This window comes from Cydia strobilella, chromosome 14 (assembly GCF_947568885.1).
Source record: "Cydia strobilella chromosome 14, ilCydStro3.1, whole genome shotgun sequence".
Taxonomy (NCBI): Eukaryota; Metazoa; Arthropoda; class Insecta; order Lepidoptera; family Tortricidae; genus Cydia; species Cydia strobilella.
This window is the reverse complement of record NC_086054.1, coordinates 4991027-5015726: the sequence shown is the minus strand read 5'-3', so window position 1 is coordinate 5015726 and position 24700 is coordinate 4991027. Positions and strand designations below refer to the sequence as shown.

Genomic DNA, 24700 nt, shown 5'->3' with positions numbered 1-24700 from the left:
TCAGGACTAATTGGTGTATCAGCAAGACGATTTTCTAAAACGGGTGTCTGTTCAACCAATCTACTGGGACTAATTCGGTCGGGAGACGAAGATGAATCTGAATCAACAAGTCTTTTAGCAGATTTGCCACGTTTAGGGGGCATTACCGTGACCGGCGAGTGTCATGAGTAAGCCGTAATACTAAATCAGCAACCGCGATACAAACAAGGCTATTAACGACAAAACAGGGGAATAGGACAATCGAGCGATACGGCCAAGAGTTAGAGGAATTATTCGTAAACCTCACAGTAATAGAGGCCAATGGGAAGCCAGAGGCCTATAAAATCTTGCAACCATTAAATGAGAAAATGGCAATAAATAAATTCGCGGAGGGCCTGCGCAATGACAAACTAAGTACCATTGTAGCATCGCGAGGATATTCCTCGCTAAAGGATGCCATACAGGGTGCAAAGGACCAAGAGGTGTCCATATAATATACGCCCACACCGGAGCAAGTCTTGTACTTTCGGAACAAAGGGCATAATTATCCAAAAAAGTAAAAATGGCGAAAATAAAAAGATTAACGGAAGAAATACGAAAAAAAATTAAACAAAATATAGGAAAGCTATATCAGATAAGAATCGCAATCAAACGATTAGCCTGATCGCCTAAAAGTTATTGTGACTCTTATATGCTTTTAATTCTACTACGGGGTAGTACACCAAGATACAAACCATACACGGAACCCTTGAAACTAAAACAATTCGAGCGAGCTCTCAATTGAAAAGTTCCTAAGCCACACGGAAAGTTATTTTATTCCGATGTGTGAAATCACAGATTATATAATACTATACTGTGAAATTAACAAGTCTACATATTATTATGTAACAGCGCGCTATAAAAAATTATTATTTTGTATCCAAAATAAAATATATGGAATATAATAAGGTCGGCCGACCACATGCTAAATACACATGCGCTAAAATACGCTGTGTAAGTACTATATATGTACTCATTTAAAAGACAAGTAATGCGAATCACAAAGAAGCTTACTTACCTACAGCTCGATAGTGTACGGAACGAGCTTAATCCCCACGCGAGGGTATTACATACATATATGCAGGCACTGAATGCTTGATACATCATGATACGGTCGAGTTACCATTCATGAAAGTCCTTAAAAACGTAAGAAAGTGTTAAAAGAAGTTAAAATAATTCATGGTATAAATAATGTATACACAATAAAGAAATAAATAACAATATACCGTGTATACAAATGAGAGAATTTAAGTACAGGTTACAAAAATCCCAAGAGGATGCTAGAAATAATTTAATTAAAACAAAATTATGTAGAAAGTTAATTTACGATTTAAAAACAAATCCAATAACATATACAATAGGCTATTTGACTAATTTTTGAAAATGGTTTTAATTTATTGTTTATGACTTAATAATTACACTACATTGATATTTCCGTGAAATTTCCTGTATTAAATATAAAAAAACAATGTTAAAGTTTATTTATTTTGAACGCGCCTTAAACGCTGTTTTTGCAAAGGGGCTAATCACGTGACACGTGTGACGTCACACGCGAGTAAACTCGGTCAATGACCTTAGTAAATGTTATGGTTTATGTGCATTGAATTGATAATTTCACTGTAAAATGGTATATAAATGGTGTATAGTGCCGCAATGTTTAAGTACGACTATAAAAAATCCAGATAAATTGTTTGTTTCCGTTCCAACGAATCCCAAAAAAAGAAAAATGTGGTTAAAACTAGCGCGAAGAGACCCAAAGAGCATTTAAGCGCATATAAATGTTTTTATGTGTGAAGACCACTTCGATGTAAGTAATATTTAACTGTAAATAAATATGGTAATTAAAGCAGCGGATTTTGTTATTTAACTAAACAAGATCTAGGTATTTAATGTATTACTACATAACCTAATAACATAGCTCTTTCAGCATTAGTAGGTAGTTAGTAGCATACTTTTTCTTTCAAACTAAAGTGCAGTATGGAGATATTATTCTCGTCATCGTAATCTATATATATATATATCGTCGTCGTATTCGTATCATCGAAATCGAAATGTTTTTACATTTCTAATTTCCGCAGCATAGTAAACCGGATTATCTTTAAAGAAAAGTGTAACCATTAATGCGTCTGTCTGGTAGGTTGCGCTATCAGCTTTCACATATTTCGGCTCCATTTTGAGATTCTTATGAATATTGTATACGGATAAATCGGAATATATCAGAAAACTGTGGAACAATAACTAAAATTAACTAAATACAAATAAAACAGTTAAAACACTCAAGGCAATCAAGAATTTTTACCTGCGTGTGACGTCATCCGAGCGTTGACCAATCACAGAGCGTTCACGTCCCTGATGAAATTTCAAAACATATTAAATTTTCTTTGGTTTATTTAAAACTAAACATAATTTACATTCAAATATAGTGAAATATACTTTATTAGTTTATTATCTTTCAGGATGACAGCAATTCGTTATATATTTTTAATGTTGTCAAATACCCTATAGGAGACTTAGTGTTACTCAAAAAGGAAGATAGAGAAAAAATGGACCCAGTGTATAAAGGGCCATATACAGTCATAGCAGATCAAGGTACGAATGTAAAAATACTAGTTTTAGGTAAAGAATACATCGTACATAAAAATAGAACAAAGCCCTACTATGCATAAATAAAACAACAAACAAATTAGATGATGAACACGTTTAATACAAAAAAAAAACACACACACACAAAGGAAAACAATAAAAAAAAACACAACAACACTACAATTCGTCAAGCGCACTGAACAAACTTTCGAACGTATGGTCACTTAACCCATCACTGAAGTCCAAGGCCCCGGCGACAGCCACCGAGAGCCACTCCAACCGGCGCCAGGTCACGTACCAGTACCGGCCATTACGGGACAGCATATAATTTAAAACTAGACCCTCTCCATCAGGACCCTCAACACGTAGTTCTAACTCCAAAACTGCCCTCAGCAAGGGCGCCGGGTCGTAAGGGCACATCAGGGGATGCCCAACAGCTGCGCCGAAAACGGCCACATATACGGGCCCCTCCTCCTCGTGCTTTAATGTACAGCAATAAAATGCCACTGCATTCCGAAGGCCAAACCCTTGGCAGGCTGCAAAAACGGCATACAACGTTGTATTGACGTCAAACGCATTGACAAGGTACAGCGACATCATTAATTATTAAACACAACAGTTCCAATCAGGAGCAACCAAATGAATAAATAAATCATAAAACCCAAAGTAACAGGAAACCTAAAGCAGATCCCTCCGAATCACATACCATCATCCATATAAGGAACCACTATCTCCATAACACAGTAAACAAAACAGACATAATATGAACCGTTAAGATACCAATAAACACATATTGGTGCAACAATGCATTCCATAGTCATATAAGGAACAGGTAGCATAAGCAAATTGTAAACACAGATAATACTTAGACTACTTTTGCTTCTTATTATATTCCAACATAGAGTTATAAGAAACCATATGTAACCCATATAATTAAATAAAATTAATAAAAAAAAAGTTGTTAACTAATTACCATTTCATTATATTTCAAAATATAATTTTAAGAAACCATATGTACACCGTAGACATAAATAAGATAGGATTACTAAAAAATAAAAATAATAATGGAATGCCGAAAAAAACCAAGAACCATAAATAATAATAATAATGTTATTAACTAATTACCATTTCATTATATTCCAAAATAGAATTCTAAGAAACCATATGTACACCATAGCCATAAGTAGAATAAGATTATTTAAGCCAAAAAATATTATTATGTTATTAACAATTTTTTGTTTCAAAAAAACGGGGAAGCTGTGGTGTAGGCCACACCCTGTACAATACCTATCTCCCATCGTAGGCCACACCCTGTACAATACCTATCGCCCATCCGATTGGATGCGTCACACTCCCATATTTAGCATTCATGCTCCGATGAACACAGACAAAGGAAAACTATTTTAATTCGATTATTACGCATCAATTAACACGAACAAAGAAACATGGGTACGTTTCACTAGTATACCTATATAAGGCCAACATTTTACAATAAAGATTCATTCTATACTCAACTCTAGTGTTGTCATTATACCCCTGGACGTCCCACACTTCAGACTGTAGAAGCTCAGGAAGTCTACGCCTACTATGGGTTTTGTGACGTCAGCTATGACGAAATTCCAGGAGTACGCGCGACGAAGTCCTAAGTTCAGTTCCAGGTGTATGGTTATATTGGCGAGCCGTTCGCTGCACACAATACGTACTCAGTCCTTTTCCGGCTCTGATGGCTGACCATGGGTAAACTGCACCTTAGTATGTTGGTCGGTGACGAAGAGACGGCCAGGGGATCGAGGACAGTCGTTTGCCGCCATTAGCGACTGCCGTTGGAGTTTCCCTTGCTGTAAGAACAAGGATCTTCGCATTTCTTCGCGTTATTTCCGAAACAGTTATGGTACCAACAGTGGTCAGGATTCTGCTTGCCTGAGCGAGAGCGAGAACGGTTGCGATACCTCCAGTTCTGGGTGCTGCGAGAACGACTGCGGCGACCGGTGTGCCTTTCTGCCATCAATGTTGCTACCTGCTGGGTCAGTGCTGCTACTTGCCTTTCCAGTTCACTGCTACCTTGCGTCATGGTTGTGTGTGACGTTGTACGGCTGCTGGTAGCCGCGACGTGCGGTGCTTGTACTGCTGGGACGACGACCTCGTGCACCCTGTCTGCTATCGTTGCCAGCACGTCCAACGGAATATCCTCCTGACAAGCAAGTACAGTTTGAATATTAGTAGGTAGTCTGCTAACCCACATTGTGCGCACAAAATCGTTAGGGTCGCTTGTGGTTCCGGCTAGCGATTGCATATGACGCAATAATTGCGAGGGTTTCCTATCGCCAAGCTTCTCGTGCATCAATAATTGCTTAAGCCTCTGGTCACGTGACTGTGACAAGCGATTAATAAGCGTAGTCTTAAGCTTCTCGTATTTATTGGTAGCTGGCGGTGACACAATAATATCTTTCACTTCGGATGCTATGTTGTAATCCAAGCGTGAAACTACATGATGGAACTTGGTAGCATCGGCAGTAATATTAGCATTATAGAACTGACCTTCAATTTGAGCAAACCATAAAGCAGCATCTTTCGGCCAAAATGGGGGTATCTTCGCGCTGAGTCGGAACACCGATTTCGCCTCGTCATCCGTTGCGGCAGCCGGTAAAGGGGCCGGCGTTGTATCGTCGTTCGACATTCTTCAGCGCACTTCCTACGCGCGGGTCACCAGTATAGCGTAATATATTAACTATTGAACGCTATTTAATTATCGGGTCTAGGCAGAAGGTTGCAGGCGTCTGAAGAAAACACGTAGATAGAAGAAATTAACTAAGATATAATGCAGAAAGAACCAGGACGATACAGAACATAGGAAACGAGAAATTGAAGCGATACAGTAATACAAATAAGATCGCGTATCGATAGCGCGCGGCGGAATTGATGCGAAGTGGTAACGTGCGTGCGCGATCGCGGCCTGGCCACAGATTACTAAGTAGATACTACGTATCAGATAACCATCTAACCTACTTGTGAATTAGACGTTACGAGTCTGTGGTTGCTATGTCGATACTGACGTTTGTTTTTTTTGTACAAATGGCGGGAATATCAGTAAATTTGAAATTATGATTTCGAGAGCGCGGGAATACTCAAATCCAATATTACCAAAATTTCATTGGAATGCTTTTTTTGAATGGGAAAATTATTACAGTTTATCTAGAATATGTCCAGATAAACTGTAATAACCTTTGAAATAAAATTACCATTTATTTATACAGGGATTTATTTTTTAATCGTTTCTTAAAAATGTCATATGCTTGTGCTTGTATAGGAGGCAAGTTTTTAAGATCCAATCTGGAAATATCGGTTCCTCTTAATATTCTATTAATTATATTGCACCAGTTAAAGATGCATAATGTAACAGCTATTGAAATAAATGACTGCCTTGCAGTATCTCGGTGCGTTTCACATTTGGTGAATTCAAATGCATATTTGGACATTACGTTTTCGGTTATTTGTTTTTTTATATTATTTTTATGGGAATTATGTTCCAAATATGCATTTGTTTCCTTGACAATGTTGCCATAAGCCCTCACAACATGTTCCGCGGGATAGGTCAATTTATTTTTTGTTATAATATTGTATTCCCGTTGCGATATCCATTTATGGATATTTGTTTTTTCGCTGGTTAAATCTTTTTCGCAATCTTTACATTTGAGTGTTTTCAACAGTTTTCTGGTGACCCATCCCGCGGTATATGCCCGTGAGTGTACATTTAAACGCTCCCGAGAAGCTTGAATCCATAGTTGTTCTGCGTCATCGTCACGAACTCCTGGGGTCGATGATGAGGACGACGCAGAATCAACTGGATTGGCAGTCATATGGACTGGTGCATTCATTGCACTGGGGTATTCGCTGTGCAGAAACAAAGATTGAATTTTAATGACTTGCTCGGCACAGTCTTCTTCACAGTTGTATGTATTTTCGTGAAAATTTATTAAATTTGTTATTAACAATGATTTAAAAGTACACTCAAAGGCGTGGCAGGTCGGGTCGTTATTTCTGGCGTTGTAGGATCGCACTCTACCAAAAAAAAAATCTATCGCGTCGGAATTGAAATAGCGCGGACGCATTATGTTTATATTTTTATTTTTCAAGACCTGCCACAGCCTTTGGTAACTTTTTAATGTTATTATCCAATTTTTTAAACAATCTGGTCTCGTTGTCAATTTGCCGGTAATACTATCTTTGAATTTCATGTTTTCTAGGATCCTTATGGCCTTTTGCCAGAAAGCGTGATGTTCGGAGTTGTCGGTTACGGCAGAGCGTAACTTCTTCCCCTTAGTGCGCTTGTGGTGAGTGCTGGAATCGTTGACGCTGTCGAACAGGTCGTCGAGGAAGGCCACCAGCTCCGCCGTGTTGCTCAGCGTCGGGCTCACCGGCGTTCCATCCGCGTAGTGCGCTGTAAAATATGCATCATTAGGTAATAGGCTACATTCCTATGAAGTCAAATCAGCTACTCTTTAGGAAACGTCAAAACGATTTGTTATATGGAGTTTATACGGGAAACTAATATTGTGACGTCACAATACTATATGATAAATACATCTCCTTTATAATTGTTTTAACCATTATAAAATCATTTAAAGAGCAAACCTGGATTTTGATTTTATGAATGCAACGAAACAATTAAGTTTATCTATTGAAAAGTAGCCTATCGTGGAGCAACTTCTCTCGCGTTATTCATTTCTGTTTTGTCAGGATATTTTTCAACACTTTACTACAGCACTGCGTATGCGTAGTTTGTTCACGCTTGTGTGGCTAAGATATCTAGATAACTTTTAAAATTAACTAGCGAAATATTAAATTAAAAATATATAGGTGAACGGTATGAGGCGCAGAATGAGGGATAATAGGGAGATATTGGACTAATCATTTCTAAAATCTTTTAACTCTAATTTATTTTTTCATATAAAGATAGCTAGTTAGAAAATTATTTCTCTCCCATCCTAGAAAGATTACTTTTTGTGATATTAATCATAAATGGTTTATAAAAGACACTACTTAAGCTTTAGCGTACTGAAAGCCTTTGATCAAAGTTGAGATCATTTTGTCATTTAATTATTATTTTGTTTAACAAAATGCAAATTCCTCATAGTCGTAATGAGAAATAGTGAAGTGAAAGTACCCATTTTATCCTCTAAATATTGACACTCTTTATGCTTGAGCACATGAGCTTAAAAATTACTTTGTAAATTTCCTTGTTAATTTATAAATTAAAACGTGCTAATGAACACTTACAAAATGAAGCTGTGTAGGCTAAAGCTCCTGCCATCGTTTGACTGAACACTCGTACACAGTTTTTCACCTGAAATTACAATAATAGTATTATAATCAATCTGCCAATTGTCGTTCCGGTGTTCAAAATATCAGAACATGACGTGTGCTCAAGATATTACTTTTACATTCGAATAAGGAGCTGGACTGTGACATCAAATAGATTTATACACGAATGGCCACATGAATGATAAACGTCCTTTGACTAGTGTCTAAAAAATGTCAAGACTCTGAACACAGGACTAGTGTCCGTAGTTGGAGGAATGTCAATGACGGGAGTAACAAATATATAATAATATGTTAACCTATATACGTCCCACTGAACTTCACATACACCTTTTGAATTTCTCCGTGGATGTATGCAAGTTTCCTCTGTGGTATTCATAGGTTTTAAGTATGAATATTCTAGTTTTATGATTTAAATAAAGAGCATCTATATCAACATTGTATTTTTATTCAGAGCCATTACAAGAGTCATAGATAATATGTATTCTACTTAAGGCTGCTACACACTTAACAACTTAAGTAAGGTTCACACTTATAACATCCTTTCCTTTCCATAAACACAAAAGTTACATTATTTTCAAAAACACTTAGAAAGGATGGACAGATACTAAATTCAAAACAATTGTTATTCTAATTGATAGTCCTTAAGATAAACTGGTCTTTTAATTTGTCTACCAGACCTTGTGAAAGTACTAGGCATAGGCATAACATCTTTAAAAGAACTGGACCTGGACACATTTTCAGAACCATGAGCCACATCTACATCATTAGGCAAATCTGTTACCCTATCATTATTTATTACAATGTCATCATAGTCGAATTTGTTTTCTTTATAAGCCCCACCTTTAATTAACATATACCTATTTCTTTTTATAATATTTCCATCTTCATTTTTAATATGATATGATCTGGGACCTGGAGCCTTTCCTACAACTATGCCACTCTGTAAGGGCTTGATGTTACTTTCATTTTGTATTTTTACTTTATCTCCTTCTTCCAACTGCGGTAAGGCTCTAGTTTTCAGATCATAATACATCTTTTGTTTTTGCTGTTTCTCAATCAATGAATTTCTATAATTAAGATCATTTTTACAATCATTTCCAGTTACACAAGGTATTATTGTCTTTACTTTTCTTTTGTATAATAACTCACTAGGAGTTAAGTTGGAATGTACTGGAGTATTCCTATACATAAGCAATCCTAAATTTATATCTCTATTAGTATAAATCATCTTTTTCAGCATATGCTTTACAGATTGTATATAACGTTCGGCTAATCCATTTCCTTGATGATGCTTTGGACTAATAATTTTGTGCTCGAACGTCCACTCACTCACAAATTTCTTAAACTCATAGCTGGTAAATTGAGAGCCAGAGTCTGAATACAATATGTCACATACTCCATGTCTAGCCAGTATTGATTTTAAACAATTAATCAAAGTACTAGTGTTCATATCCTGTAATTTACCAATTTCAACAAACTTACTGTATGAATCCACCACTAACAAATAAGGTTCTCCATAGAGAAAAAATATATCTGTTGCCAGTATTTGCCATGCATTATCAGGGATTTCCTTATTTATTAATGGTTCCTTCCTATTATTTTTCTGAAAGCTTTTACACGCATCACAATTTTGAACAAGATCTTCTATTTCTTTTGACATATTCGGCCAAAATACTGTTTTTCTAGCTAAAGCTTTACATTTGTCAATTCCTAAGTGTGCATAATGAATTTTCTGTAAAATTTCCGGTCTTTTACTTTTGGGTATTACTATCTGAGTTCCCTTGCAAATCAGTCCATTATACTCTGTCATCTCTCTGTAAGCCAGGGTAGGAGCCGGCATAGTTTTTTTTTTTTTTTTTTTTTATCGCGTATATATATATATCTTTACTTGAAAAATAATTATAGTGTATAACTAGCCTTATGAACCGATTTTGCATGTACAACCAGCCTTAAGGTTTGTAGTCTATGATTGTTCATTATTTTAGTATGTGGGTATTTTTGCATTCTGTAATTTTTCCTCAGTCACCCGTTGACCACGAACGCTGTAAAGAGTTCGAAACGTCGGGATGTATTATAAATTCAATATACGCGATATAATCCGTTTTCATAGTTTTATTTCATGAGTAACTATCGCGGTAACCGAAGACAATATTATGTACACTTGCTTTAAAATTTGGTCATGTTCACTCTCTGTCTGTGCATGAATCAGTATGTCATCTATGTAAATTTCAACATTAGGAATGCTACCTAAAATACTACTGAACACTCTTTGAAACACTTCTGGACTGGACGCTAACCCAAATGGTAGTCTATTATAAAAATATCTCCCATAAGGGGTGTTAAATGTTGTCAACTCTCGACTGTCTTCTGACAAACTTATTTGAAAAAATCCTTTATTGGCATCTAATGTACTGAAAAATTTACTGCCTTTCAATTTAACTGTAATCTCTTCTAGAGTCGGGATTTGAATATGTTCTCTCTGTATTTGAGTATTTAAGTACTGAGGGTCTAAGCATATACGCAATGATTTGTCAGGCTTTCTAGTCATTACTAATGAACTGACAAATTCTGTGGGTGTTTGCACTTTAGAAATAATTCCTTTTCTCTCTAAGCTATCTAACTCCTTTTTTAAGTCACCCATCAATTTAAAAGGCACATGTCTACATGGCTCTATTTTACCTGTTGCACCCTCCTTCAATTTTATTTTATATTCATAATCTTTTATTTTTCCTATCCCTTTAAACAATTCTCCATAATTTTTTACATCTATTTTTTCTGACACAGCATGTACTTTTCTCTCTACCAATTCTAATTCTTCTAATGAAGGCAAACCTAATATTGGCACATAATCATTTTTACTTACTTGGAAGTTTATAACACATTCTTTGTTTAATATTTTACACTGCAAGTTAAGCTCACCTACTGTAGCAATACTGTCTTCACTATAATTACTCAAATGACAATTTGTTTTTTCAGAGTGAAATATGTTCATTTTGTGACATAAAGATCTGGGTATCACATTGCATCCAGCACCACTGTCAAGTTTAAATTTAATATCTTTATTTTGCTGCACAAAATGAACATTTTCATACCAACTACTTTTTTGTTTACTGCTACTAACCGTTGAAATGTCTATCTCTTGTGAATCACTGTCACTCGTACCTTGGTCTTCAAGTCTTGTATCACCATACTGCTGTACACTTACTGTACCTATTTTGTTCCATCTGCACTTTCTAATAAAATGTCCCAGCTTCCCGCATTTCGTGCATTTTTTTCCATACGCCGGACACCTATTTCTTTCATGGCTGTATCCACACCTGTGACACTCTGCATGCTGTCTGCTACTTCCTGGTGCTTGATGGTAAGTAGATGGTAGTTTACTGCCACTGGTCGATGCTTGATGGTAAGCAGATGGTGATTTGCTGCCACTGGTTGACACTTGCTCTCTTCTTGCTTGCTTCTTCTTTATGACCTGTACTTCTGTTTTTTCTGAGGTTGTGCCTTGTATTTGCTTTACTTGTTCGTTGGCCAGCTCCGCTGCCTTGCATATATTAATTGCTTTCTGCAGTGTTAAATCAGATTCCCTGAGTAATCTATCTGTTAATTTTTTGTTGTTAACACCTGCTACTAATCTGTCCTTTATCAATCTTTCCTCTAATGTTCCAAAATCACACTCTTTGGCCAGTTTATTTAATTCAGTTAGATAATTGTCGAAATTCTCACCCTCAAGTTGGTTTCTTGTGAAAAATATGTGAGAATTTACACTCTCATTTCTTTTAGGTATATAATAACTCTCAAACGCTGTAATCACGTCGTTATATGTAGCGGATTCTTCCAGATTCAGCGTGTTATAAATATCGATGCACGCCTCACCCATGCAGTGTAACAATAAAGCTACCTGTACCTGTTCATCTTTTTTATCGGCTCCACTTGCCTTTCTATATAACTCAAATCGTTGTTTCCATTTCTTAAAATCTTGATTTTGAAGCTTTTCTGGTGGTTTTAGTCCCACAACACCATGCTCTGCTCGGTCAGCTCCTTCCGCCATTTTTCGTTTTCTTTCTTCTTACAATTTTTCTTCTTTTTTCGACTTGTTTCTTAAAATCTTCATTTGATTTTTGTTTTTCAATGTTCTATGTCGCAGCGCCATGTGGTATTCATAGGTTTTAAGTATGAATATTCTAGTTTTATGATTTAAATAAAGAGCATCTATATCAACATTGTATTTTTATTCAGAGCCATTACAAGAGTCATAGATAATATGTATTCTACTTAAGGCTGCTACACACTTAACAACTTAAGTAAGGTTCACACTTATAACATCCTCACGATGGTTTCCTTCACCGAATAGCGATTGGTAAATGTCAAAGTATATTTCGTACATAAGTTCCGAAAAACTTATGTGGTACGAGCCGGGGTTTGAACCCAAGACCTTCGGATTGAAAGTCAGGCGGCTTACCGCCAGGCTACCAACAAATAACTACGAGTATATGTACGTACCTTCATTTTCTTATTTTTTATCTTCTCCGGGAGTATGTGTTCGTCGTTGAGCTTGTGCAGCAGGCGAGCCTGTGCGTGGCCGCAGTCGGTGCGGTACACGTCCACCAAGTCCTGCCACTTTGACTCTTTACCCTCCATCACAATATCTTTGGTCAAGAAATTATTTCGTATTCCCTTAATCAAGTGAGGCGGGTCAAACACCACACTGAGGCATTGGCCATTTAAATGTATAGTGTCATCTGAAACAAACACAATTTAAAAAAAAATATAATTATGCTTTAACTTAACAGTAACAATTTTATACCTTTAATGTACGAGGGGTGATCCAAAAGTGATGATAATCAGTATGAAAGATACATAAAATGTTTAATAAAATAATTTATTTTTCTACGTAATCTCCTTCCAAGTCTACACACTTAGACCATCGTTTCTCCAGACCACGAATTCCTTTTAAAAAAAAATCTTTTTCTTGACCCTCCAAAAATGCCTCCACAGCGGCCATTACCTCGCCATTATTCAAAAATTTGTTACCTCGAAGATCTTCCTTCAGCCGTGGAAAGCGATAAAAGTCGCTGGGGGCTAGGTCTGGCGAATATGGGGGGTGTTCCAGCAATTCGAACCCTGAATCACGAATGGCAGCCATCGCAACGCCGGCCTTGTGGGGCGGTGCGTTGTCCTGGTGAAACAGGATGCCAGCTCGAAGTTTACCCCGCCGCTTCTCTTTGATTGCCTGTCTCAATCTGCGTATTTGGTCAGCGTAGTAGGAGCCCGTAATAGTGGTTCCCTTTTCCAGGTATTCAATCATTATGACTCCCTCAGCATCCCAAAACACTGAAGCCATGACCTTACCAGCGGAGCTTGCTACCTTGAATTTCTTCGGTGTAGGGGAAGACGCTCGCTTCCAGGTCATGGATTGCTGTTTGGTCTCAGGATCGAAATGGTGGATCCAAGACTCGTCCATGGTTACAAACCGACGCAAAAATATTTCGGGACCAGTTTGATATTTGTCAAGATTGGACTTCGAAATCTCACATCATATTTTCTTATGTTCAGCCGTTAACATTCTAGGCACCCAACGAGCGGAGACTTTTTTCATGTGTAGTTCATCAGTTAAGATTCTTTGAATGCTGCCATACGAGATGCCTGTGAGCTCAACTAGATGCCTGATAGTCATCCTTCTATCTGTTAAAACGAGATCATGAATTTTTTTGACGTTTTCTCCAGTAATGGCGACAGATGGACGGCCTTCGCGATGTTCATCTTGAGTGGATGTCCTTCCCAAGTTAAACTCCTTTGACCACCGTGCCACTGTGGAATACGGCGGAGCGGACTCGCCCAGTGTGCCCACTAATTCAGCGTATATATCTTTAGTACACATTTTTTTCAAACAGAAGTATTTAATAACCGCTCTCACCTCAGTTTTCTCCATTTTTGCGTTATTGTTCCGACTGCTCGTGAAGAAACAACTGCAACTCTCTGACAGATACATATTTTTTAATTTTTATTTTTTTTATTTAATAAGGAGTCTTTATGGCCAGTAACTGCATACCTATTTATTTTAATCCGATTCAATAAGTATTCAGTTATCATTACTTTTGGATCACCCCTCGTAAGTAAAATATCTTAAGCAGATCTGATCGTAGTCTATGTAATCGTAATCAGTAATATTTCAACTTCTGTAATTGTTAGTATAAGTATGTACATTAGGCGTCTTTCACACTGCTGCGGTTCCCGCATGCGGCGCCGGTGCGCGAGCGAGATAGCGCTCTGCTTGTGTATAGCGCTTGTGTGGATTTTTTGCATAATTCCCTGACATTATCACCAGAACGTTTGATACTTTTACAATTTAAAGTGGTGAAGATAATTTTTCGATACTTATTCACAATATTTATACTTTAAGTATTATTCTTGTTTTCAATTACACGTTCAGAGCACCCTCTGTTTGCAATCCTATCTTTTTAGCTTTCAAAACGCCTAAATATGAGGCCATAGTTTATGATCTAAGTAGAGTTTTAGCTATCGCATGATTGTATTGATTATGTAAGATATAAAGTTGCGTTCGCGACATATAATACCTACACATTTCCACATTTAAATTACTTGAGGTGCAATTGAAACATTTTTTTGCAACTCTATACCTAACCAATTAAATAGAATTGCAATAGGTTAATGTAAAAAATAAATGAAGATATGTACCAGTCTCCTCGCCTGCTAAGATCTGAGAACGCCTAGTGTCCTCTTGTAGCTTTTTAAAGGCGGTTTGAAATGAGGAGCCCTGATCGCTGACCAAAGCTAGGTTGGAGCCCCGCGTCGACCACGGCCGCCCCTATTTCTTTAATGATGACCTTCATCTGCGGCCACGACGCGGCACCTTTCGAGAAGTAAAAGGCCATCGGTTGCTGCCATTTATAAACCGCGCCTTTTATTATAAAAGCTAACGCGTGATCGGCCAATTTATTGGTCTTCTCGGATAACTCCACAAACCCATCGATTTTGTCTTGTTTTCTGGAATAATGGACTCCAGCTTCCAATTTCATCTCATCAAATATAATCGTGCACATTCGTTTGGCTTTAGGCCATTTGCTGACCTGAAAAAATGAATTTGTTTTATTTAATTTATAAATGTATACTAAATTGAATTTAATTCCCAAAGTTAATCCAATTGTTTAACTATAACAGTTGATTTGACACAGCTAGAGACCAAAATAATTAATATTTTTAATTTGTTATTATTAAGTAAAACACTACTATGTAAATCATAAACTGAAATAGAAGTCATACATTCAACGCCAAAGCTCTAAGTGTTTTCATTTGCCAGTTTAATATATTTCAGTCTGACTACACTGGAAGTAACCGATTCATATATGTAGCACTATACCCTGCCCGATGGCGTACAAATACTTGAATAATAATGTTCTTACATACTAACATGCAGAATAATATATATTTATAAAGCTATGGCCAAAACTATGTACCTATACAATTTTAAACCTTATAACAATGGGGTAAGGTGCAAATACCTATTTTTGGCGTTGACTGTAGACGAAAAAAAGTGTCCAAGACCTCTGCATGGTGCCCATGGCTGGAATCGAATCAGTGTCTTCTGCATTCACAGTAGAATTCGGCAGTTGCTTTCATCCCTTTTTAAAAATTATAAAAATATTTGAAACATACCTCTCGTTTAATAACATTGAAAACTTGAGGATTAATTCCAGCTTCGATGTTCACATTTGTCAGCAAATTATTTAGTGTTGTCTTGCTTGGTAAAATGAATATTCTCTGAAGAAATCTGTAACACTTTGGGCTTTGTTTCATTATCGACAGAGCAATCACTTTCTCCTCCAGGCTAAATCTCCTTCCTTGTTTTTTCTTAGTGCATAGTTTAATTTGCATCCAGAGAAACTTCTTTGCCACTGAATTCATTTCTGACACTAATTGTTGAAACGACGCCTCCTTTGATAGCTTCGAAGCCATCTTGGCTCGTTTTAAGTAGTTTACTTGGTGTTTAGCTTTCTTATAGTGGTTATACAACTCCTTGCATTCTGGCGACAGGTTGTCAACGTTTGACACGAGGCGTGTGCGACAAACCCATTTAACAGTTCCCGGCGTTTCTTTCTTCGTGTCTTGGGCTTGAACGCCTGATGCTAGTACGATATCTGAAATAGAAATAGATTTTAATGAGCACAGTTTTGTTGGTAAAATTTTCTGCGAGGAGGCATATGGCTATAAAATTATATAACAAAAACACCTGACTACTTTACCAAAAGGTAAATTTAAGAAGCAACTTTTTAATTGGCTGATTAAAAAGTGTTTTTATTCAAATAAGTAATTTCTCAATTATTAATAAAATTTAATTTAAATGTGCTATTTATTATTTTATCAATGAGTATATTTTTTTCAATGTTTGAAACTTATGAACAAAATATCATTTGATATTATTTACCAATCGCTATCGCGGGACTATAGCCCGAGCTCTCTCTATGAGAGGAGGCCTGTGCCCAGCAGTGGGACGTATATATATATAGGCTAAACATATTATTATTATAATAATTATATTGGTTGAGGACATTTTGTTAAGTACCTGGATTCTCTGGAGTTTGTTCAGTTGACGGCTCTGTTACAGCAATGCAGGCCTGTTCAGCGGAGATCGCTGAGGAGGCAGACACTGAAAACAAATTATGGAACATAGTTTTTTAATTACTCATAGATATTTCGGGACAATCTTACACAGTACGATCTAGCACTAAAATGGAATTTATTGTTGCCTTGTACCCATAGAACTAACAAATATTGCATTATACTTATACATAATATGTACAGAGTATGTACTAGGCAACGGTAATATACGTAGTTATATAGATATAACACATATTTAGATACATTTAAATGTTAGTAGTAAGTCTGAAAGTCAGGAACAAATACGTGTACAGTCAGCAGCAAAAGTAGTTATGCAGCTCAAGTGTCCAAAGAATAAATAATAGTACTAGGTACAGAAGATTCACTCTCTAGCAAAACGCGTCTATTAAGACAGATATGACCGCTAGGCGGCGCAAGCGCGAGCAGGCGTCCGTTCCGTAGCAAAGATGGTAAATGGAACTGCTACTAATGTTCTGTGCCAAAGCAAAACTTTCTCACTGGCCGCTGGCATTTTATGCAACATAACGTCATTATGTTTACTGTGGCTATTACAGCCCGGTATACGGCACTCGCGATACATTTTTAATAACAAAATGAAACGTAGCACTGAATATCACAGTTCACGGAGAAATAAAGGTACGGAACTTAATCAACGCAAACTCTTTAGACTCGACGCGAAAACTGTAATGACGACTTAAAAGTTTAAAAGTAATGGCGAGTACTGTACAAGTATCAAACAAAATCGCCGGCGGGGAGAGCCAATAGCAATCGAGTAACAAGCTGGATATCGAAATGCAACTACCCCCTCCCCCGCACCACCCCGCACCCTAGCTAGGTTAGGCTAGGTTTCGTTCTTCGTAGATAAACGCCCGTGGGCCTGGCTGGCTCTGTCTGGCGGCCGCTGTGCGCTGCCCCGCGACCCCCGCCCGCGCTCGTCATCCTAGCTTGACCGGTTTGTTTGAGGTTGGTGCGCACTGCATGTAGCGGTGCGCGTACGCCGCTCACGAATCACGAATTAACATGCGCCCATAGATTCTTACGCAATGTCTTATTGCTTACCTTTCGATTAAAGCAGCTTCTTTTACTCGCTACAGACGCATTCCTCTGTCGCAATTCCCGTTTTAACTGCACCACAGTCATAAGCGAATACATTTTTGAATTATTTCTACGATTACTTTTGACGGCCGCAACTAACAAACGTAAGTAAACATAGTCGATGCTGTCACCATCTACGAGCTTTCAGTCTTTCTCCAAATTAGCCATTTCTATTTAAGTTATATCATATAACTTCTATTTAAGTTATATCATATTAACTTAAATAGAAATGGCTAATTTGGAGAAAAACTGATAGCTCAGCGCATGGTATTAGGGTTTGCAAGATCCGCCAATTTTTCGAATCCGGATATTTCGGATATTAAAATTTGACGGATCCGGATGTCCGGATAATACGGATCTGTATAAAAAAGGTTACGTTCTATAAGGATTCGGTTAAAAAATAACTATTTTTAGTAAAAAAAGTAGGTTAACTCAGAAATTGATATGAAAAACGTTCAGGGTGATGTTGCGGCTGCCGCGCCACTGCAGTGCGTCGAGCATGTTCGCAGAAGCGCGCACCGATTGCTTCTACGCCACTCTGCGCGTGCGCAAGCGGTGCGCGGCGATGCTCAGCAGAGTGCGCGCCAGCCGCAACAGCGTCCTGGCCATGATCGCAGACCGGCTGGATTGCCCGTATATGAGTCACTGTGTAAGTGTTCATGTACGGGCTCCAGCAAGTAAATGATTAGGGGAGACCTAGGAGGGTTGACACAAAATTTACATTTCCGAACATAGATGCTTCATTATATAAGCTATAATATTATCCTTTAATTATGAACATCAATAAAATAAGTAATTAGCATTTGGAACTATTTAAATATATGGTCTTTCCGCATCAAGTCAGTCTGTTTCAACCCTCCTAGTACCGAGATAAGTTGAAACAGGTACCGGGGCAAGTTGACACATAGAGTAAGATCAAGCATTTAAGGACAAAAAAACGCAATGGAGAGATTGAAAACATGTTTTATTAAGAAGGTGACATTTACCCTCATTCTAACTTGTACATAATAGAGTCAACTTCTTTTAAGAAGGTTACATTTACCTACCTACATTCTAACTTGCACATAATCAGTCATATTCTATTAAATGAAGGTTACATTTACCTACCTACATTCTAATTTGTATAATCAGTCATGTTCTTTTAAGAATGTTAGGTACATTTACATTCTAATTGCTAGCTTAAACATATTAAAACTATCCACAATCGAACATTTAAACATCAACAAAATAAAGATTTACTTAGTCAACAAAAAAAAATGTCATTATGACATTGGAAATCCTTCCAACATATAAATTTACTTCTTGGTTAATAGAATTTTTAACAGTTTAACACAAGATAATACAAATAAACAAATAACAAATTCAATCAGATAAACAGTTTTGGCAGATATAATTTAGTTCGCCAGTTGTGCATTCTGCATGAGCCCAACCTTTGCACTCCATACACTGCACCCATTCCTCGTTGGGTCTACTATTTTTATATGACTCTAAACAGCATAGGCACAAACAATCATCATCATCGTTTTCGCTGTCAGATTTTCGTGTTTGTTTCTTTTTGTTTTTCGTAGGCCTTTTATTTTGATTAGTAGCTTTCTTTTTATTAGATGTGATATTTAATTGCTTTGAATCATTTAAAACTCGTTTCTTGACGTTCTTTAATTTCCTGTTTGCTTCAATGGCTTCAAGTGCTTCTTTTTCCGGCGTGTCCGTTAATATAGCTGACTTAACTTTACGTCTGTTCTGCGTACATTTTCGTGGTAAAGCTTTGGGTAAAGGTCTAATAATCTCGGGTGTAAATATTTTGACTGGAGTCTTATCCGAAGCAGTAACATTTGATCCAGAAGGAATAGGCTCACCAAGTTCGTGGTTGGGTCGAGCAGCACTAGTATCCACACCAGATTCGGACATAGAAGAAACAGTTTCTTCTGGTTCATGGTTTAGCTGAGTTGCATCTACGACTGGAGGAGGAGTAGGCATATTTGCGTGTCTGCTGTGAGTGGGTTGAGGCAATGGGGAATCATGTTCTAACACAGTACTATTCCTCGGAACTGAAGTCTCATCAGGAGCAGAATTTGTGGAGGTGCTTGCTACTGGATCCGCGAGCGTTGGCCTAGTTTCTGCCCCTTGGTTTTCCGTTGCTCTGGGGTGCATTTCGTTTAAGGGACGATCGGTAACTTGACTTGGTAAGAAGTCTTGCGCTGTGAAAATATTTGGATTCAAGGGCCAGATACCACATGCTGAAAAACCTGACGTTATATTTCTTCCTGTGACTGCAACATCCATGGCTGTTTTTACTATTCCAGGCACATCATATATCGTCATCGTTCTTGCTGGGTTGGTGCGCATCCAGCTATCTTCAGAGGTATTTATTGCTTTTTTCAATGGGCCGAATACAGCACGATCTAAGGGTTGCAACTTATGCGTGCAGTGTGGGGGAAATGTTAACAATACTATCCCGTTATCCTTGCAGAATGTAATGTTATTCACGGCGACGTGAGAGCTGTGATTGTCGAGAATCAACAACGCTTTTTTATCGGGTGACGACCGAGCATGCCCGTGAAAATGTTGCAGAAAAACATGAAAATCCTCTTCTTGCATCCATCCCGAGGCGTTACCAGACCCTACGCTACCAACTGGTCCATCCCGTATGAAGTGATCCTGAAATCGCTTTCTGGGGAATATAAACATTGGCGGGAGATGATTTCCTATAGCATTTACAGCTAGGGCCACTGTTACTAACGTTCGTCTCTCGGCTGATGTCATCGCGCTAACTTGTTTGTCCCCTCTGCGAGCGATGACTCTATTGGGTTTTTGGACTGTTGTAACACCTGTTTCGTCCATATTCCAAATATCAGAGGCTGAAAATTTATGCTTATCCAACAGCTGCGTGTAATTGTCGAAAAACAATTTCACATTTGCTTCGTTGAAGCTGGTGGCCCTAGCAAGGCTGGTCGCTTGAGGAGCTCGCAAAGAGAGTGAAGGATGACGTTGCATATAAAGCCTCAACCATACTTCTCCTGCCATCTCATTGCTTTCCCAAGTAGGCGGAAATTTCTTATTGTACTTTTTAGCGAGTTGATAAGCCAGTCGCCTGGCATCTTTAGTACTCAGTCCATAATTAGCTGCTGCACAATTTACAAAATATTCGGCCAATGTTTGTTCTTCCTCAGGAGTAAATATAGAGTTATGTACATACCCCATTGTGACAGGCATGTCATTGTTCTTCTTTTTTTTCTGAAGGAAACGGTACAACGAAGAATAATTTAAGTTATACGATTTTGCAGCATCTCGAAGACTTTTTCCTCTCAAAGTAACCTCCTCGGCGGCCAATTTATATATTTCGATGCTTACTTCGCCTCTATCCGTCTTGCGCTTGTAATTGTTCGGCATTCTACAAAAAAATATACGAATTAAAATATTAAATTGAAACCGAGGTAAGTTGAAACAAACGAGGTAGGTTGACACAAGCAGTTTCAACTTACCTCTTCCTTGAAATCGACGGTTAGTTACATTGAATTATTATTTTAAAATTCACGTCGTGACCTAATTTAAAAATGAGTTGAATACATTAAACTTGGTTAATAACACTTGAAAACAAATCTATAAACATTAAAAAATATGTAATCTAACATGGAAATAAATGGCACCAAAAAAATGACGGAATACTTACTTTTCGTGCAGTTTTCGCCACAGACGCTCTAGCACCACAACCGTTCGCCGGGCGGCCGCGGCGTGTACTGACAAGTCGGAGCTGTCGAGCGGCGCATCAGAAATGCGTTGTTGCCAAACTTCTAATGCCTATAGTTTCCGAGATATTGAAGTTGTGTCAACTTACCTTTGTGTTAACTTACCTCGGTCTCCCCTACTTGTACATATATAATTTAGTGTGTAATTATTATTTTTAATTTATGTAATTTTAATTTTCAGGACCACTTTAGGGGAACGTAGCTGGGTGAGAAAAAGGTACCGTTGACGGGTAGACTTAGACTGATTTATTAAATCATAATCAAGTGTTTTATACATCTCTAATCTACGGCGGTACAGACCTTATCTTAACTAAATCAGCGCGTGCTCAAACCTATACTAAGTTATCGACACGCGCCGATAATATTTTGCTGACCGCCATAGTACTCCCCCCTTTTTAAAAAATAAATAAATAAATTAGTTAAGTTCCTGCCTGTTGTCGACTGTCAACGACAGCCTTGACTCTCCTGTCCAGCAGCTTCAGTCCCATTATTATAAACAGTACGATAACTGTCACCACAACCTGGAAGAGGACGAGCTGACGATTAGCTCTAATTTCGTCAAGTAGCAATCTTGATTTCGTCCATCTCCTGTTGCTGCAACCCGTTGTCGCTGTTGTAGTTGATTTGATCCTTTGAGCTATGGATGCCCATACTGTCGGTGCGCGGCGGTGGTGGAGCGGCTGTCGCGGTGAGAGTGAACGCTGCTGGCGACAGGGGCGAGCGCTGGCGGTGGCGGCGAGTGATGCTAAACTTAGCAGAACTGCTGTCAATGCTCGGGCCTCGCGGCTTCGGTTCCCGTCGGAGGAAGAACTTCGCTTGAAGGAGCTTGACGGCAGAATGGTCGCTTCTGAGCGTCACGGTCGTTATATAGTTGCTCTACCTAATTCCTAAACCGCACCGCACGCCCCGATTTCGTGACATATGTGCACATATGCCGCGCGTCTGCGCTATCAGCATGATCAGCATCTGGACCGGCTAGCAAGAATGCGGGCTTAAGACGATCAATAGACACGTACGATTCTTTTCCACCTTTTTGAATACAGAAAACCTTATCTGTTCTCGACACTACTAGGTACGGCCCTTCGTACGGCGGAGTCAAGTTCGGGCGGAGAATATCGCACCTCACAAACACGTGCGAACAGCGCCCCAGTTCAGGATGAACATAAATCTTCTGGCTAGTACACCGGCGCGTAGGTACCGCTGCATACATTGAAATATTGCTCCGAATCCTTCTTACAAGCTCGTCGTAGGTCTCTGAACTCTCCCCGCCCGTGAAAAAATCTCCAGGAAGCTTAACTGGCGCACCGTACAACATCTCCGTTGCACTGAACCCCGTGTCGTCCCGAACAGCACTCCTTATTCCCATCAGCACCGAAGGCAACTCCCGGACCCAATCCCGAGAGCCCCTAGCCATTAAGGATGCCTTGATGGTCCTGTGCAGACGCTCGACCTTAGAATTCGCCTGGGGATGGTACGCAGTTGTCCTGATCCTTTGCACCCCCAGGAGCTGTGTTAAACACTCAAATGTTCTGGACTCGAACTGGCGGCCTTGATCCGTTGTTATGCGCAGAGGGCAGCCAAATCTCACTATCCACCCCTCGTAAATCACGCGAGCCACGGTCTCTGCCGTAATATCTGCGACTGGAACAGCCTCTGGCCACGAAGTGCAGCGATCTATCATTGTCACCAAATATCTTTTTCCCTGGGAAAGCGGCAATGGCCCCACAACGTCACAGTGCATGTGCTCAAAACGCGCCGACGGAGCGAATTCCCCCAACGGCGCCACCGTATGTTTCCAGACTTTTGACCTTTGACACCTAATGCAAGCCTGACACCATTGGTTTACGTCCCTGTTCATATTGTACCAAATATACCGTTGAGATATTAACTTCCTAGTCGTACGTTTTCCAGGGTGGCTAATATCGTGAACCGCCTGGAAAAGCATCTTCCTGTATTTCTCTGGAATATAGGGACGATTGACCCCTGTCGAAGTGTCGCATATTATCGCAACCGACACTCCCGGCATGTTCACTTTTTCCATTCTCAACTTTTTGCTCTTATACAATTTTACTAACTCAGCGTCGCCTTCTTGGCTTCTTGCTAAATCAGCATAATCGATCGGCGACGGCATGCATATTTCGTCGACCGCACGTGACAAACTGTCAGCTACTACGTTATCTTGACCGTGAATAAACTGAATGTCCGTGCTGTACTGAGATATGTAATCCAACTGGCGAACACGTCGTGGAGTATCGTTAACTGAAGGCTTTTTGGTAAAAGCATACGTTAAGGGTTTGTGATCCGTAAAAATTGTAAATTCTCTTCCCTCGATCAACCGTTGAAAATGCCGCACCGCCATGTAGATTCCCAATAACTCTCGGTCAAAATTTGAATACTTCCTCTGAGCCTCACTTAAACCCTTTGAAAAAAACCCTAACGGCTGCCATGCATTGTTTACCCTCTGGTGAAGCGCCGCACCCACGCACGACGAACTCGCATCCGTGAAAAGTGCCAACTGTGCATTCTGCAATGGATGGGCCACCGTTATTACATCCATAACGTTCTTTTTACACTGCACGAAAGCCTGCTCAGCCTCAGGAGTCCAAACGATTGGCGTATTGTCATTCTTTTTTGTGTCCTGCAAGTACTCATTTAGACTAGTTTGATATCGTGCTGCGTTGGGCAAATTACTACGATAAAAATTCACCATGCCCAAAAATCTCCGTAAATCCTTGACAGTCTTAGGCTTAGGAAAATCAGCGATCGCCTCGTACTTCTCCTTGGTAGGACGAATCCCTTGGCTCGTTATATGATAACGACGTTGTGGACCATTGTTGTCTGAAGCTAAATAAATGATTATGATTATATTGCTACATGTGCGGTGAACTTTTGACGTTTGAATTGCAGAATTATTTCTTGTTATTGGTGTGAATGGATATTACTTAGGAACAGTGTTATCGTCACTCAGAGAAAGTGCTTCATTTTGTCTAAGACATTCATTGCGCAACAGAAAAATTATCGCTAACTTTTCAGCACAGTTAATTCATTCGGCTGACATTGTTAAGTACAAACCAAAATTCATTGAATGTATTAGAATTAAAATGCCATTTCCTGTTTTTCCTAATCCTTCATCTGGTTTCCATCCCATTTTAGACGTTATGTTATAGATTTTGTTCCCTATATTTGTGACTGATTCGGGAACCAGCCTTATCTAGTTTAAATCAACAGTTTAAATGACTTCTTATATATCATTAACAGTTTTGGTTTTATATTGTTCTGGAATACGACGTCGAGAAGGT

At 38.7% G+C, this 24700-nt stretch overlaps 5 protein-coding genes across 5 annotated transcripts; all 5 read right to left on the bottom strand.

The window, feature by feature from the left end:
* Positions 1–4355: 4355 nt before the first annotated feature.
* LOC134747075 (uncharacterized) lies at positions 4356–5257 on the bottom strand. Its single transcript, XM_063681640.1, has 2 exons — positions 5140–5257; positions 4356–4792 (listed from the first exon to the last, which is right to left on the bottom strand). Exons 1-2 carry the CDS (start codon positions 5227–5229, stop codon positions 4412–4414), a joined length of 471 nt encoding a protein of 156 aa, XP_063537710.1. The 5' UTR covers positions 5230–5257; the 3' UTR covers positions 4356–4411.
* A 99-nt stretch (positions 5258–5356) lies between these two features.
* Positions 5357–8140, bottom strand: LOC134747441 (uncharacterized). The gene is made up of 3 exons (XM_063682066.1): positions 7879–8140; positions 5854–7039; positions 5357–5378 (listed from the first exon to the last, which is right to left on the bottom strand). The coding sequence occupies exons 1-3, from the start codon at positions 7910–7912 to the stop codon at positions 5357–5359; spliced, it is 1242 nt and encodes a 413-aa protein (XP_063538136.1). The 5' UTR covers positions 7913–8140.
* A 6487-nt stretch (positions 8141–14627) lies between these two features.
* Positions 14628–17071, bottom strand: LOC134747440 (uncharacterized). Its single transcript, XM_063682065.1, has 4 exons — positions 17059–17071; positions 16505–16588; positions 15598–16079; positions 14628–15011 (listed from the first exon to the last, which is right to left on the bottom strand). The coding sequence occupies exons 1-4, from the start codon at positions 17069–17071 to the stop codon at positions 14673–14675; spliced, it is 918 nt and encodes a 305-aa protein (XP_063538135.1). The 3' UTR covers positions 14628–14672.
* A 1871-nt stretch (positions 17072–18942) lies between these two features.
* LOC134747074 (uncharacterized) lies at positions 18943–21543 on the bottom strand. Its single transcript, XM_063681639.1, has 2 exons — positions 21326–21543; positions 18943–21046 (listed from the first exon to the last, which is right to left on the bottom strand). Exon 2 carries the CDS (start codon positions 21043–21045, stop codon positions 19018–19020), a length of 2028 nt encoding a protein of 675 aa, XP_063537709.1. The 5' UTR covers position 21046; positions 21326–21543; the 3' UTR covers positions 18943–19017.
* A 416-nt stretch (positions 21544–21959) lies between these two features.
* On the bottom strand, positions 21960–23082 carry LOC134747439 (uncharacterized). The gene is made up of 2 exons (XM_063682063.1): positions 22331–23082; positions 21960–22245 (listed from the first exon to the last, which is right to left on the bottom strand). Exons 1-2 carry the CDS (start codon positions 23080–23082, stop codon positions 21960–21962), a joined length of 1038 nt encoding a protein of 345 aa, XP_063538133.1.
* Between the last annotated feature and the right edge of the window lie 1618 nt (positions 23083–24700).

Excerpts from the sequence above, each read along its gene's own strand:
- LOC134747441 (XM_063682066.1), bottom strand. The coding sequence starts at position 7,912 with ATGGCAGGAGCTTTAGCCTACACAGCTTCATTTT. Across the intron at positions 7,040-7,878 it reads AGCCTACACAGCTTCATTTT|CGCACTACGCGGATGGAACG; the intron begins GTAAGTGTTCAT and ends CATATTTTACAG. Across the intron at positions 5,379-5,853 it reads CGATTAAAAAATAAATCCCT|ACGCCTGCAACCTTCTGCCT; the intron begins GTATAAATAAAT and ends TGTTTTCTTCAG.
- LOC134747074 (XM_063681639.1), bottom strand. The coding sequence starts at position 21,045 with ATGCCGAACAATTACAAGCGCAAGACGGATAGAGGCGAAGTAAGCATC.
- LOC134747075 (XM_063681640.1), bottom strand. The coding sequence starts at position 5,229 with ATGACGAGGCGAAATCGGTGTTCCGACTCAGCGCGAAGATACCCCCAT. Across the intron at positions 4,793-5,139 it reads ATGGTTTGCTCAAATTGAAG|GAGGATATTCCGTTGGACGT; the intron begins GTCAGTTCTATA and ends CTTGCTTGTCAG.
- LOC134747440 (XM_063682065.1), bottom strand. Across the intron at positions 16,080-16,504 it reads ACAAACTCCAGAGAATCCAG|ATATCGTACTAGCATCAGGC; the intron begins GTACTTAACAAA and ends TTTCTATTTCAG. Across the intron at positions 15,012-15,597 it reads TCAATGTTATTAAACGAGAG|GTCAGCAAATGGCCTAAAGC; the intron begins GTATGTTTCAAA and ends TCATTTTTTCAG.
- LOC134747439 (XM_063682063.1), bottom strand. The coding sequence starts at position 23,082 with ATGATAGATCGCTGCACTTCGTGGCCAGAGGCTGTTCCAGTCGCAGAT. Across the intron at positions 22,246-22,330 it reads AGCGCAGACGCGCGGCATAT|CGACCATTCTGCCGTCAAGC; the intron begins GTGCACATATGT and ends GACGCTCAGAAG.